This window comes from Chionomys nivalis, chromosome 2 (genome assembly GCF_950005125.1).
Source record: "Chionomys nivalis chromosome 2, mChiNiv1.1, whole genome shotgun sequence".
Classification (NCBI taxonomy): domain Eukaryota; kingdom Metazoa; phylum Chordata; class Mammalia; order Rodentia; family Cricetidae; genus Chionomys; species Chionomys nivalis.
The window spans coordinates 73,206,936-73,220,465 of record NC_080087.1 but is presented as its reverse complement, the minus strand read 5'-3'; the positions used below and the strand labels follow the sequence as shown (position 1 = coordinate 73,220,465).

The following is a 13,530-nucleotide window of genomic DNA, read 5'->3' as shown; positions in this document are numbered from 1 at the left end:
GACATGCTCCTTTGGCCTAATCGCCTCTCAGCAGCCTCTTGGTGCCAGCCCCAGGCAGAGCTGGCTGGCTACAGTATAAGGCTAAAGGGACAAAGCCTGGCTCAGACTTATAAATCTTCAACTGCACCCTTGCCTATGGACTTGAACCTCAGTAATCAACAAGCAAGGGAGTCAGATATGAAGTGCACAGCAGCTGTCTGTGGCCAGTGATGATGGGACCGGAACTCCAGAGTAAAGCTCCCAGGTGGCTGTCACTATGTCACCTGCAGACACAGTGACATTATCTGTAAGGAGAGTCTGGGGTGTTTACAGAAGAGAAAGCACTCAGGTGCCGGTGCAAGGATTCAGTAGTAGCTGATGGTGATTAAGGGAGGGGGGCCAGAGAGAGCTCAGGAACAAACAGGATGTTTTGCCAGAAAATGCAACTTATCCTCAATATGAGCCCCAGGAGGAGAGGTAATATTTTTTCCATGTTTTCCTAGGAATAATGTCACACACCATAGAATGCACATGGAATCTGAGGATGAGTTCAAAGGTCGTGAACTGACTGACTTGGTAGCGGAAATGTCAAAACATCTGTGCTAGCTAGTTTTCTGTTAGCATAAAATAGTCATCTGAAAGGAGAAAACCTCAAAAGAGAAAATGCCTCTGCAAGACTGGGCTGTAGGGCGTTTTCTTAGTGACTGATGGAGGAGCCCATTTTGGGTGGTGCTACTCATAGACTTTCCGTCCTGGGTTCTATAAGAAATCAGAAAGGTAGCAAGGGTGGTTCCAGGAAGATGAAACAATGAATCTGAAATAAAACAAAAGGCTGGATGTAAGCATACAGAGCTATTTAGCTACCCTCTAGGGGATGCATTGGCAGAACTCATTTGCAACCCATCAGCTTCTTGCAAGTCAGTCTCTACTAGAATAGTGAGTGTGTGGACTTCAGTCACAGAAAAGGAAAGAAAGAAAGAAAGAAAGAAAGAAAGAAAGAAAGAAAGAAAGGAAGGAAGGAAGGAAGGAAGGAAGGAAGGAAGAAAGAAAGAAAGAAAGAAAGAAAGAAAGAAAGAAAGAAAGAAAGAAAGAAAGAAAGAAAAGGGGGTTAAGGCTGGAGAGATGGCTCAGGTTAAGAACTGGGTTCAGTTCCCAGCACCCACATGGCAGCCCACAGTTGTCTGTGACTCCAGTTCCAGGGGACGTGACACTCATGCACATAAGATAAAATAATAATAATAATCTACGTTTAAATCGTCAGATGTCCCAAAATGAATTTGGTAAATGATGTGAGGAAACTGGACAGCTCCCAGTCATCTTTCTGGAGTATCGTCAATTTTTCCATGAATTTTTTTCTATAACGCCTCCCTCACGCACACACCCAACTCAGTCTCCTCTTGTTGCTGTCTTTCTTTCAGTCTTTGAAACCTATCAGTCCGTGTTACTGTATCTCTACTCTCCATCTTTTCTCCCTGCCTGCCTTTCTATTCGTGTCGGTCTCTAGAATCTCGATGTCTCACCTTCCTAATCCCAATCCCTTTCTGTTTCTCTCTTCCTCTCGCTAAATTTTCTGACATGCCTCAGGTCCAAATGCTCTGACTCTAATGAATGAAACTCTTCCTTTCATTCAGACCTGTGTCCCTGTGTGTGTTCACTTATATTCACTATAACTCCCTCCTCGCATTCAGTCTCCGCCCTCACAAACTTCGGGCCCTTTTGCCCCTCTTGTTTCCGACTCTGTGTGCGGGTTTATCTGCCACCCTAATTCCTACCTTCATAACTATCTCGTTGGGTATTTGGTGTCCCTGTTCCCTTCCCACTCCCTCACCACAGAACCGGACAGCCTTTCCCAAACCAGGTAGTCTGGGCGTTACCCAGGAAACCACCAGATTTGGTCCCCCGGTTACCATGGAGCTCCGCTCAGTCCCACCCAGGTCCGGTGATGTTGCTTGCACACACGGAGTACCCTGCCAACTACGACTCCCAGAAAGCCTATAGCTGAACGATTTTCTCCGCAGCTCAAGAGGTAGCCGAGGTGGCGCCCCTCCTGAACCGGGGTTGCCATGGCGACCAGGAGGCTGACGGCGTCCTAGTGAGAACGGTGATTGGTGCAGAAACCTGCAAATCCCTGGGAAGGCCCGCAGAGAATTGACAAAAATGTGGTGGGGGGCATGCGCTGTCTGGAAGGCGGTGCAACCATCCGTTGCCCCCAGAGAGGATTGCGCACGTCGACGGGGCCCAAACGCCTGGATTTGAGACGGGGAGTGTGAGAAGAGAAGGCCAGGAGAGCGACCTGATCGTTACCAGCGCAATCCCCTGGGGACAGGAAGAAGGGTAGAAACGGAGGTGGGGTGGGGGAAGGGCAGAAGGGCTGGAGCTGCGCGCGGAGTAGTCTGGGAAATGTAGTCTGACCTGGAGGACGCGAACGGGAGTGCGCGTGTTTAGGAGCGCTCAGCCGCCCTCGGAACACTGAAGGGAGGCTGGGAGTCCCTGCACCGCAAAACTTCAAGAGGGGACTGAGATGGAGTGGGGACTACAGAGGGGAGTGGATTCTGGGGTTCCGGCTGCCCAGCTAGATCTTGAGCCTCGGCAGAGGTCTGAGAACTCCCTGTGCTGTCATTCGCCACCATTGCCACGGCGACAGATCTCTTAAGCACCCTAAAGTAGTGGCGCTTAAAGTAGTGGTAGACTTCTGGGAAATGTATTTCCGGACCCTCCTCTACTTGTTTAGTGGCTGTTCCAAGTTTCTCCTAGGGTTTCGAGTTGACTTGGCACCCTGAGGCGGCAGAGGTGTGACCCACAGAAATCTAACTGCCTCTAAGTTGATGCCACCCCAATAATAAATTCAGATTTTCACAAAGTCCCAGTTGCAGAAAGTATATTTGCAGGTGAGGAAACTGCAGACTGCAGAGTTCACATAGGCACAGTGGAATCAGCGTCTCGGACCTTCCTTGCACTGTTGCTCCAGTGATTTGGGGGCCTTTGAGGGTCCTCAGAAGTCCCCCCCCCCCGTTACCTCTGAAAGCCAACTAAATTAGAGCTGAAGAAATGGATGGTTGCTAAATGTGATGTTATAGCTTCAGGTGTTGGAGAGGAGCAGTGGAAAGGCGTTGCCTAAGAGAAGTTGGGATGCGGGATAAGGTGGCTATCTCTTTGAGACCACACTGGGAGGGGATGCATGTCTGAGATTGGAGAGAAAACATTAATAGGCTGATAGTGGGAGTCAGGGAGGAGGCAGCAGTGGTACTGATGCCCGGATGTAAATAAAGAGGTAACTTCTGGGATGAGGCTGCTGGTATAGAAAGGATTCAGGGAAGAGAAAAGAATAGGATTTAGGGAAAAACCTAAGCAGCAGCCTGTACTTAGAGCAGGAGAAGCTGCCAGACATTGCAGAGGCCCAGCTGGAAAGATCAGCAAAGCAAGTGCCTCTGCTGAGTTCCCACGGGTCTCTGGGATGTGGCTGGCCTGTCAGTGCCTGTTCCCTCACGGGTACTCTGTAGAGAAGGTCTCAGGGGCAAACAACACAACATACAGTAAGTACTCAGTAAGCATTCGCTGCCACTGTCTGTCCTTATTCCAGATGCCTCACACTGTTCCTTCCCTAGGGACAGACACTGACCTGAGACCTGATCTGGTACTCCTGATGAGACCCACTGTGCTGGGTTCCCCAGGCCGTGCACCCCCAGAAAATGAGCCTGTTGTGGTGAAGCTGGAGGACACTGAAGAGGAGAGAGAAGGCAGTCTGTGGGACCCGGGCCCTGAGGCTGCACGTCTACGCTTCCGGTGCTTCCGTTACCAGGAGGCAATTGGCCCTCAGGAAGCCCTGGCCCAGCTCCGAGAGTTGTGTCACCAGTGGCTCCGCCCAGAGGTACACTCCAAGGAACAGATGCTGGAACTCTTGGTGTTGGAACAGTTTCTAGGTGCACTGCCTCCTGAGATACAGGCCCATGTGCAAGGGCAGTGGCCAGGCAGCCCTGAAGAGGCTGCTGCCTTGGTTGACAGACTTCGATGGGAGCTGGATGGACCTCGGAAATGGGTGAGTCAATAGCTGAGTGGAAGGTCAGGGCTGGATCCTTCGTGTGGTTGCTCAGGATAGGAGCCCATACCTCTATTACCTGTCATACCCCAAGCTGGATGAGACAAAGGGTACCAGGCAGCCCTGTGCCAGCAGAGAGTCCTTTTGCTTTCTGCTTGGGGACAGGGAAGGGATGGGGGAGGACTTTGGAAGACCTACCCATTATGTATTGACCAGGAAGTCCTGCAGTAGAGTGGGTGCCCATGGAGCATGGGTTGTACTCAGCTCCACTCTGTCCTTCTTTGATGCATCTCTCTAGGTCACAGTCCAGGTACAGGGAAAGGAGATCCTATCAGAAAAGATGGAACCCTCCAGCTTCCAGCCTATACCTCACATCAAGCTCCGGACTCCAGAGCCTGGGGCTGAAACTCCCCCTGAGGCCATGCAGGAATTGCCAGTGAACCTTCAAATGAAAGAGGAGACAGAGGTGATGGAGAATCCAGGTGAGAGTAGACAAAGTGGGTGGGGCTTAAAGCCTGCCTGGGCCAAGCTGCCTACACTCCACTAAGCCAGGCTCTGCTAGAGGAAATAGTTCTAGTGTTGCCCCTGGCCTTCGTCTACCCTCCAGTCTAGCCGCCACAGCCCCAGTTTTCCCCAAGCATCATGGGACACACCGCCCCGGGATCCACAGAGATGCAGAGGCACAAACCAGCACTTGTCTCAACTGTTTGCCTTCTAGAAAGCCCTACTTGACCCCATTCCCAACTGGGTCATCAGCTACCCTGCCTTGTCCTTCCCAGCCTTGAGTTCATGCCCTATCGCCTTTGTGTCTGGAACCCAGCACCTAGCACTGCTAGGGAGGGTAAGAACTTTCTTGAGCTGCCTGACCCCACTCTATCTCCCCAGAACTCCTGGATTCTGGGCCTCTTCCTGCTGCCCAAGAGGCTACAGCTGCTCTCCTACCTAAGGAGGCCCAGGTGAGCCCTACACAGAATGTGAGCCACTCTTTGCCCTAAGAGCCTCTAATGGGTGGGTGGCCCAGCCAGGCATAGTCCAACAGTGACCACTGTGGTTGCAGGGCCATGGGACAGCACTGGACCAGACCTCTCCTCACAGCGACACTGAGCCTGATGTGGCCCCATGGAGTGAGGACCCTGTAGCCCTGTGGCAAGAGGAAGTAGGGGGCATCTTCTCACCAGGTTAGTGAGACAGACACAGTGGGACTGAGTCCTCCTCGTGATCCCCTACACCCACGAATCCTTGTGTCCCTATGCAAGACAGCCTCGTCTCTGCAGTAGGTCCTTTAGCATTCTCTGCCCTTGGCTCCTCCTGACTCTGCCCTGCATCATCATAATACCTTCCTGGAAATAGACCTTGTCTTCCCCCATACCCACATCCTGTGTCCAGTCGTGGCATTCTGCATGGCCTCCAGACTCTGGTCTGCATCTTGCAGGTTGGATACCAGAGCAGGGAAGTTTGGGACCTGGTGAGGAAAGCCTATTAGTAGATAAGGCAAAAGTAGTTCTGAGAACTGCTGAGAAGGGACCAGGACCCCGCCTCCTCTTTCTTGATTGACTTCCCTGTGTTAGGGCATCATCCTCTGAATTCTGGTGCAGGAGGTAAATTTTTGAGAGGTTACAGATCTGAAACCCAGTTGTCTAGTCCATGTTAGGTAGTTTATTTTTCCACACTGGGTAGGGAGCTCAGGGATTGGGCATGCTAGGCACGCACACTGTCACAGAGCTACACTCCCAGCTTCCCACTGCTGGGTATGGACAAGAACTCTACTACTGAGCCCTACTTTAACCTCTTGGTGGGGCCAGGTGTTTGTCCCACCATTGAGCCATGCTTTAGCCCGTCCTAGGTAGGAGTTTTACCAATGAACTGTACCCGCAGTCCCAGAACTGTTCTGTTAGACTCAGTCTCAGGCCTCTTTTGTTTAATTTCTGCTGTTGACGAGTCCTCTCTATTTGAAATTCACATATCTCCTAGTAGGGAACTGCCATGAGATGTTTCTTTGGAGCATGATGTGATGGTGTAACTGAGGCTCTTGGCCTCTGGGGTGGTTCTTCATTGTCACCACTTCAGCTTCCCACCCTGTCTTGTGTGTCATAGCACACATGTGGATGCAGCTCAGACAACTTGCAGGAGTCAGTTTTCTCTCCCTGTCACGAGGATCCTGGGACTCAGATTCAGGTCATCAGGCTTGGCAGCACACTGAGGCAGAAGAGAACACCCAGCAGTCTCTGGGCCTGACCAGCCCTGCTTGTGTTGCCTAGAGACCACTTTGTCTTCTTGGACCTGCCCCTCTCTTCACCACAGTTCCAGTCTCTTAGCTCTCCTGCAGGCACACTGGCACCAATGCTTCCAGCCCCTTAGCTGCTTCCTCCTTGGGCCGCTCTATTGTAGATAACCATACTTCTTGCTTTCAAACTCAATTCATCTTCACCTCCATGACTCCTGTCATGCCCCTTGGCTGTTTGACTCATCCTCCAGCTGTGACTTTTGTGGAGGCCAGAGTTTGGTTATTGGGAGAGGGTCCTGCTTTGTTTTGAGACAGGGTCTGCTATATCCCAGGTGGGCCTGGACCTCAATATGTAACTGAGATGGATCATGAACAACCGATCCTCCTGCCTCTACTTCCCAAGTGTTGGAATTATAGGTGCAGGATACCTCTCCTGGTTTAGGCAGTGTTGTGGTCAAAACCAAGGGTTTCATGCATGCTACAAGAAGTCTACCAGCTGAGACGAGTCACAGCCCTGTTGGTGATTTGGTGGTGGTGATTTGGTGGTGTCGCACGCACATGGGTGTGTGCATACAAAGGCGTGCATGTTTGTGTTTGTGCACACACTTGTACACCAGGAATTGAACCCTGGCCTTTTACACACACTAAACATGCAGTCTACTATGAGATCTATACATACTCCCAGAGATCTTTCTAATGCTTCATTATAACACCATTTTAAATGTTAACACCATGCCAGGGACAGCATTAATAGGCTGGTAACATGCAGATACAAATGAACTCACTAAAGACATAAGGCAGGGGGCTGGAGAGATGGCTCAGAGATTGAGAGCACTGGCCGCTCTTCCAGCAGTCCTGAATTCAATTCCCAGCAACCATGTGGTGGCTCACAACCATCTATAATGAGATTTGGTGCCCTTTTCTGGCCTGCAGGGATACATGCAGGCAGAACACTATATACATAATAAATAAATCTTTAAAAAAAAGAAAAGACACAAGGCAGAAGTAGTTTAATACATGGTGGGACCTCAGAAGACAAGACCGTAAACAGAGCCTGTCTCCACAGAGCCATTCCATGAGGCTGCTTTGGGTAGCAGTGAGTCGCCATGTGTACAGTGAAGCAGCATCTCCGTGTCCTGGAGCCCTGAGATATCTGCATTTGGGGTGTATCCTGGTTAGCAGCAGCATACATAGCCTTGAGACAATAATGATTTGTCTTATCCCGAGTCAGAAATGGCTCAGTGGGTCCGCCCATTCTAAACAGGCAACTACATTTTGCAGCCAGGGCAGTTAATCGTCCTGCTCAGATGTGGCAGCTTCCTTGCCCTGAACCCACCCTACCGTGAAGCAAAAGCAAGCTTGTTTCCCAATGTTAGACCAGCTCAGCACAGCATCCATAGTTAATACATTCGCATGGTGAAAACTCCAAAAGGTGTACAAAGAGTACACAGTAGAGTGCCCTGTCTGTGCCCAGCAGTCAACACAAGTTCTCGGTGCCTTCCGGAAAGAATTTGTATGCAAAGCAGACACAATCTAATCATGCATTGCATAACAGTGTGTTGGTCAACCCAGATCACAAATAGCAATTACCTTACAATATTGCCAAAGCTGGATATGGCTTTACACACCTAGCACTTGGGAGGTGGAGGCAGGAGGTAGGCAGAAACTGGAGGATTGCCATGTCTTCAGGGTCAGTTTGGACTACAGTGTGACATCTTGTCTCAAAAAGTTGTGGCTGGTAAGATGACTCAAGCAGAAAGAGTACTTGCTAAGCCTGGCAGCGAGAATTCAATCTCTGGGACCTACGTGGTAGAAGGAGAGAGTCTTTCCCACAGGTTGTCTTCTGACCTCCACATATGCATCATAGCATGCCCATGGCCATAGAGACACACACACCAAAAATAATTTCTTAATGTAAAAATCAAAAACCATTTGACAACAGCATTCTCAAGAATTTTCCCTTTGGTTAAACAACCTATTCCTGTGCAGACAGGCGCTTGTAACCTTATATAAACACACGTAGAGCCAGTCTAGATACCTAGTGAAACATTGTTTCAAAAGCACAAAGCAAACCACAAATGATAGCATCCACCCTTAATCCCCGGCACCTAAAAGAAGCAAAGGCAGACAGATTTCTGTGAATTTAAAGCCAATGTAGACTACATAGCAAGTTCAAGACCGCCAGAGCTACATAGTGAGACCTGTTTTGTTTTAAACCAAAAACAAAACAAAAAAGCAGAAAGATGAAAAGGCTTTTTTTTATGGGGCTGGAAAGATGGCTCAGTGGTTAAAAAGACAGGTTGATCTTCCAGAGGACCTGGGTTTGAGTCCCAGCACCCGCATGGTAACTTGAAATTGTCGCCGAGGATAAGGCTGGCTATTGTAGGAACTGCACACACGTGGTACACAGACACACATACATACAGGCAAAACGCCCATATACATCTAAAATAAAAAATTTAAAGACAAAAGGATCTTTTGTTGTGGTGATGGTAGTTTGGATTTTTGTGTTTGTGGCTTTTTTGTTTTGTTGTTGGTTTGTTTGCTTTTGTTTCTTGTTTTTGGTTGGTTTTCTCTGTGTAACCAGGGAGTCTTGACCGCACTATGTATCAAAGGCTGGTTTCAAACTTATGTCGGCCTTCTTGCCACCAAGAGTGCTGGAATTATAGGCATGCACTGCAAGAAAAGTTCAAAAAGAAGAAAATGTTTAAGGGACTGAAGATAAGCAGATAAAAGGACCAAGTTGGGTTCCTAGCATTCAGGTCAAGCAAACTGACAACCTCCTGTAACTCCAGCTCCAATAACCTTGGAGGTCACAGCGCTCACATGCACATTACACATACACATATATAGACAATTTAAAATAAAAATACTGGGACATAACCGGCCAGTTGGTGGCACATACCTTTAATCCCAGCACTCAGGAGGCAGAGGCAGAAACAGGTAGATCTCTGTCAGTTGAAGGCTAACCTGGTCTACAAAGTGAGTTTCAGGACAGCTAAGGCCATACAGACTCTGTCTCAAATAAAAATAGTATTTTCAAATGAACAACCCTGGGGCTGGAAAGAATAGGTCCCTCACAACCATCTGTAACTCTAGTTAAGGGAATCTGACACCCTCTCTGGCCTCCTCTGGCCCCAGGCACACACATGGTGCACAGACATACATATATGCAGACAAAACACTCATACACATAAAATAGGTTAAAAATTTTAATGAACAAACCAGGTAAAGCAAGGCATACCTTTAATCCCAGCACTCAGGAAGCAGAGGCAGGTGGATCTCTGTGAGTTTAGGACCAGCCTGATCTGCAGAGTGACAGCCAGGGATATATAAGTGAGACTCTATCTCAATAGGCTAAACAAATAAATAGAAAATGAACCAACCTTGCTTGGTTCACCAGGACCCCCATGGTGAAAGGAAAAGACCAAATCCTGCAGGTTCCCCCTGACCTCCACATGTGCACTCCAGTATAAGTACACGCACATACCAATATGTAGGCTAAAAATATATTTTAAAAAACTTGAGGCTTGGGTTGGAGAGATGGCTCAGAGGTTAAAAGCACTGGCTGTTCTTCCAGAGGTCCTGAGTTCAATTCCCAGCAACCACATGATGCCTTACACCCATCTGTAATGAGATCTGGTGTCCTCTTCTGGCCTGCAGATGTACATGCAGACAACAGACTACATAATAAATAAAGAAATAAATCTTAAAAAAAAAAAAAAAGCCTTGAGGCTAGAGAGTGAGCTCAGTGGTTAAGAGTGTTTATGGCTTTTCAAACACATTTCAGGATGTTCACAATGTCCTGGAACTCCAGTGCCAGGGGATCTGATACCCTCTGACTTCCTAGGGCCCTGAGTACAATTAAACTCATGCAGTCATGTATACATGCACATATTTACAAAGACTCTTTATGGGCCAGGCAGTGGTGGCACACACTTTTAATCCCAGCATTCGGGAGGCAGAGGCAGGTGGGTCTCTGTGAGTTTAAGGCCAGCCTGGTCTACAGAGTGAGTTCCAGGATGGCCATGGCTACACAGAGAAACCCTGTCTTGAAAAACAAAACAAAAAGAAAAAAAGAAGAAGAAAGAAAGAAAATATTCATGGAATCCCAAATGACCTCATTCCCCTCTTTTCATGCCATGTGCTTGGCAAACAGGAGTGGTCACAGGTCTTCACACAGCTCTGAAGACTCACTGTGGTCCACACTCACTCCCTTGTCCACAGTTCTTTGGATTGATTCTCATTAAATACTAGAAAACCCTGTGCATAGGTCATTGACACCAGGAGGAATACAGCTACTAAACAGGAATACCTAAAAGTATAATTCCTGGGATAGTGTGAAACACCGCTGTTTTGATTTGTGTTTTCAAGAAAGTATCTCACGTAACCCAGCTGGCCTTGAACTTGATTGCAGTAGATGACAACCTTGAACTCCTACCTCCATCCCCCAAATTCTGTGAATGGAAGTACTCACCTCCACACACTATTTTGATAAAAATTTCCAACCCAGCCTGTGTTGTACCAGCAATGCATACAAACACTTAACATGGAAACAAGGCTAGAGACATGGCTCAGCGGTTAAGAGCATACTGGCTTCTCTTGCAGTTCCAAGCACAAACATGTCAGCTTACAATTATCTAACTCTGGTCTCAGGAAATCCAACTCCTGACTTTGGCCTCCACAGGAACTGTAGCCACATGGTCTCACATGGTATACAGACACGCAGCCAAAACACCTACACACACACACACACACACACAGACACACTTATAAAAAAGGAAAAGATTATGGTAACAGGTTAGGAGATGTAGCTCAATGATAGAACATTGGCCTAGCACTAGACTTCATGGGTTCAAGTCCCATCCCTGGAAAAAAAAAAAAATGCTGCGACTAGGAAACAATGTGTCAGTGCAGCCCTACTGTGAATTTTTCTAAGCAGGGACTAGCATGTTGAGTGGAGCTTAAACAATTAGTTACATTATTTCTTGTTCACATACTTCCACAGTGTGGCTGTCAGCACGCTATGAATTGACTGAAGCTTCTGTAGTAATTTAATTATCCCTTAGTCTCTGGAGAGTTGTTAGCGTGGCTTTTGATTCTGGTTTCCTTTTGTACATTCTAATTTCTCTTACTTCCCTTTGGTGCCTCATGGATTTTCTGTCATTCATTTTGTCTCCAGCCTCAGTTGCCTGGGTGGACACCTCATCCCTCGATTAGCCTCATATCTTGGAAGCTCACTCTGTAGTCCATTGTGCCTCAGGCCTGCACCTTGGACGGCTCACTCTGTAGCAGGAACATGCTTCTACAAACAGCTCTCATGTTGATCACATGTAGGCTTGTGTTCGTCTCATCCCCAACCTCCAAACCTACATGCAATCCTCTTACTCTAGTATGTTTGGGCCATCTCAAGTGTGGCAAGTCCAAACCCAAAACTAAAGAACTGTATTCCCACCCTTACTGCTTCCAGTTGATGTTCTTCTGGTCTTTATTGAATCTACATTTTTTGCATCTTCCCAGACCCTCACTCCCCACCTAAACTGGGCCCCACTATCACCCACTTCCACAAAGAGATGTTAGTTTTCTCCCAGCGACTTAAGTCAAATCAGGAAAGCCTTCACACACACCTCAGGGAAATCTGTCCAGATACAACTGCCACTCTCATTTCCTGTCTGCCATCACCTGCCAGTTCCAGGCCTGTAGTTCAGTCTCCCAGAATTCGGTGGGTTAGGGCAGAAAGCCAGAGTCTCATGAAGGAATGGGTCCCCTTGTGCAGGGTTTGCGCTTCAGATGGACACGGCAGAGCCAGAAACGGTGAGCCCCCACCTCCATGTTCCCTGGGATCTCGACATGGCTAGCCTCTCTGGACAGATGCAGTCCCCCTCCCGAGAAGGTGGCTTTGCCCATGCCCTCGTGCTCCCCAGCAACCCGGGAGGTGAACAGGACCCTGCCTGCGAGAATCCCTGCCACGGTATGGGCCCAGCACTGGTGGCGACTCGCAGGCATGCCCCAAAGGGCCAGAGCCGGGGCCGCCCTAGTACCGGGACCGGAGCGGTGCGAGGCGGCCGCTGTGACGTGTGTGACAAGGTATTCAGTCAGCGAAGCAATCTGCTGCGGCACCAGAAGATCCACACAGGCGAGCGACCGTTCGTGTGTGGCGAGTGCGGCCGCAGCTTCAGTCGCAGCTCTCACCTGCTGCGCCACCAGCTCACACATACCGAGGAACGGCCTTTCGTGTGCCGTGACTGTGGCCAGGGCTTCGTGCGCAGCGCGCGCCTGGAAGAGCACCGGCGAGTGCACACTGGTGAGCAGCCGTTCTGCTGCGCAGAGTGCGGCCAGAGCTTTCGGCAGCGCTCCAACCTACTACAGCACCAGCGCATCCACGGTGACCCGCCCGGCCCAGCGCCACTCACCCTGCCCCTCCCGGGAGTTCCCGAGCCCCCGGGCCCCTTCCCGTGCAGCGAGTGCTGTGAGAGTTTCCCACGCCGTGCCGTGCTGCTAGAGCACCAGGCGGTGCACACTGGGGACAAGTCCTTCGGATGCGTGGAGTGCGGCGAGCGCTTTGGCCGCCGCTCGGTGCTGCTGCAGCACCGGCGCGTGCACAGCGGCGAACGGCCCTTCGCCTGTGCCGAGTGCGGCCAGAGCTTCCGGCAGCGCTCCAACCTCACCCAGCACCGGCGTATCCATACCGGCGAGCGGCCCTTCGCCTGCGCCGAGTGTGGCAAAGCCTTCCGCCAACGGCCCACACTCACGCAGCACCTGCGTGTGCACACAGGCGAGAAGCCCTTCGCCTGCCCCGAGTGTGGCCAGCGCTTCAGCCAGAGACTCAAGCTCACGCGCCACCAGAGGACCCACACGGGCGAGAAGCCCTACCACTGCGGTGAGTGCGGCCTCGGCTTTACGCAGGTGTCCCGGCTCACTGAACACCAGCGCATCCACACAGGTGAGCGTCCTTTCACTTGCCCCGAGTGCGGCCAGAGCTTCCGGCAGCATGCCAACCTCACCCAGCACCGGCGCATCCACACGGGCGAGCGGCCCTACTCGTGCCCCGAGTGTGGCAAAACCTTCCGCCAGCGGCCCACGCTCACGCAGCACCTGCGCACCCACCGGCACGAAAAGCCCTTCGCCTGCCAGGACTGTGGCCGCCGCTTCCACCAGAGCACCAAGCTCATTCAGCACCAGCGTGTGCACAACACTGAGTAGGTCAAAAACACCTCACTGTTGTTGTGAGACTGGCATCACAACAGGCCCGCTGAGGGCCAGGTCTTCAGTAGGTGCTCAATAAATAGAT

General features: G+C 50.1%; 1 protein-coding gene across 4 annotated transcripts; it reads left to right on the top strand.

Annotated features, from left to right (window-relative positions):
• The first annotated feature begins 2,149 nt into the window (after positions 1–2,149).
• Mzf1 (myeloid zinc finger 1) lies at positions 2,150–13,442 on the top strand. Of its 4 annotated transcripts, none has more exons than XM_057761818.1 (6): positions 2,150–2,313; positions 3,585–4,015; positions 4,314–4,497; positions 4,901–4,971; positions 5,073–5,193; positions 12,016–13,442. In XM_057761818.1, exons 2-6 carry the CDS (start codon positions 3,623–3,625, stop codon positions 13,440–13,442), a joined length of 2,196 nt encoding a protein of 731 aa, XP_057617801.1. In that variant the 5' UTR covers positions 2,150–2,313; positions 3,585–3,622. The 4 variants fall into 4 exon arrangements, with proteins under 4 accessions (XP_057617801.1, XP_057617802.1, XP_057617800.1 ...); XM_057761819.1 differs by having other exon boundaries at positions 2,150–2,325; XM_057761817.1 differs by lacking the exon at positions 2,150–2,313 and having other exon boundaries at positions 3,022–4,015.
• The last annotated feature ends 88 nt before the right edge of the window (positions 13,443–13,530 follow it).

Coding starts and splice junctions, on each gene's coding strand:
- Mzf1 (XM_057761817.1), top strand. CDS start 3,434: ATGTGGCTGGCCTGTCAGTGCCTGTTCCCTCACGGGTACTCTGTAGAG. Junction 4,498..4,900: donor AGAGGTGATGGAGAATCCAG/GTGAGAGTAGAC, acceptor CTATCTCCCCAG/AACTCCTGGATTCTGGGCCT. Junction 4,972..5,072: donor TCCTACCTAAGGAGGCCCAG/GTGAGCCCTACA, acceptor CTGTGGTTGCAG/GGCCATGGGACAGCACTGGA.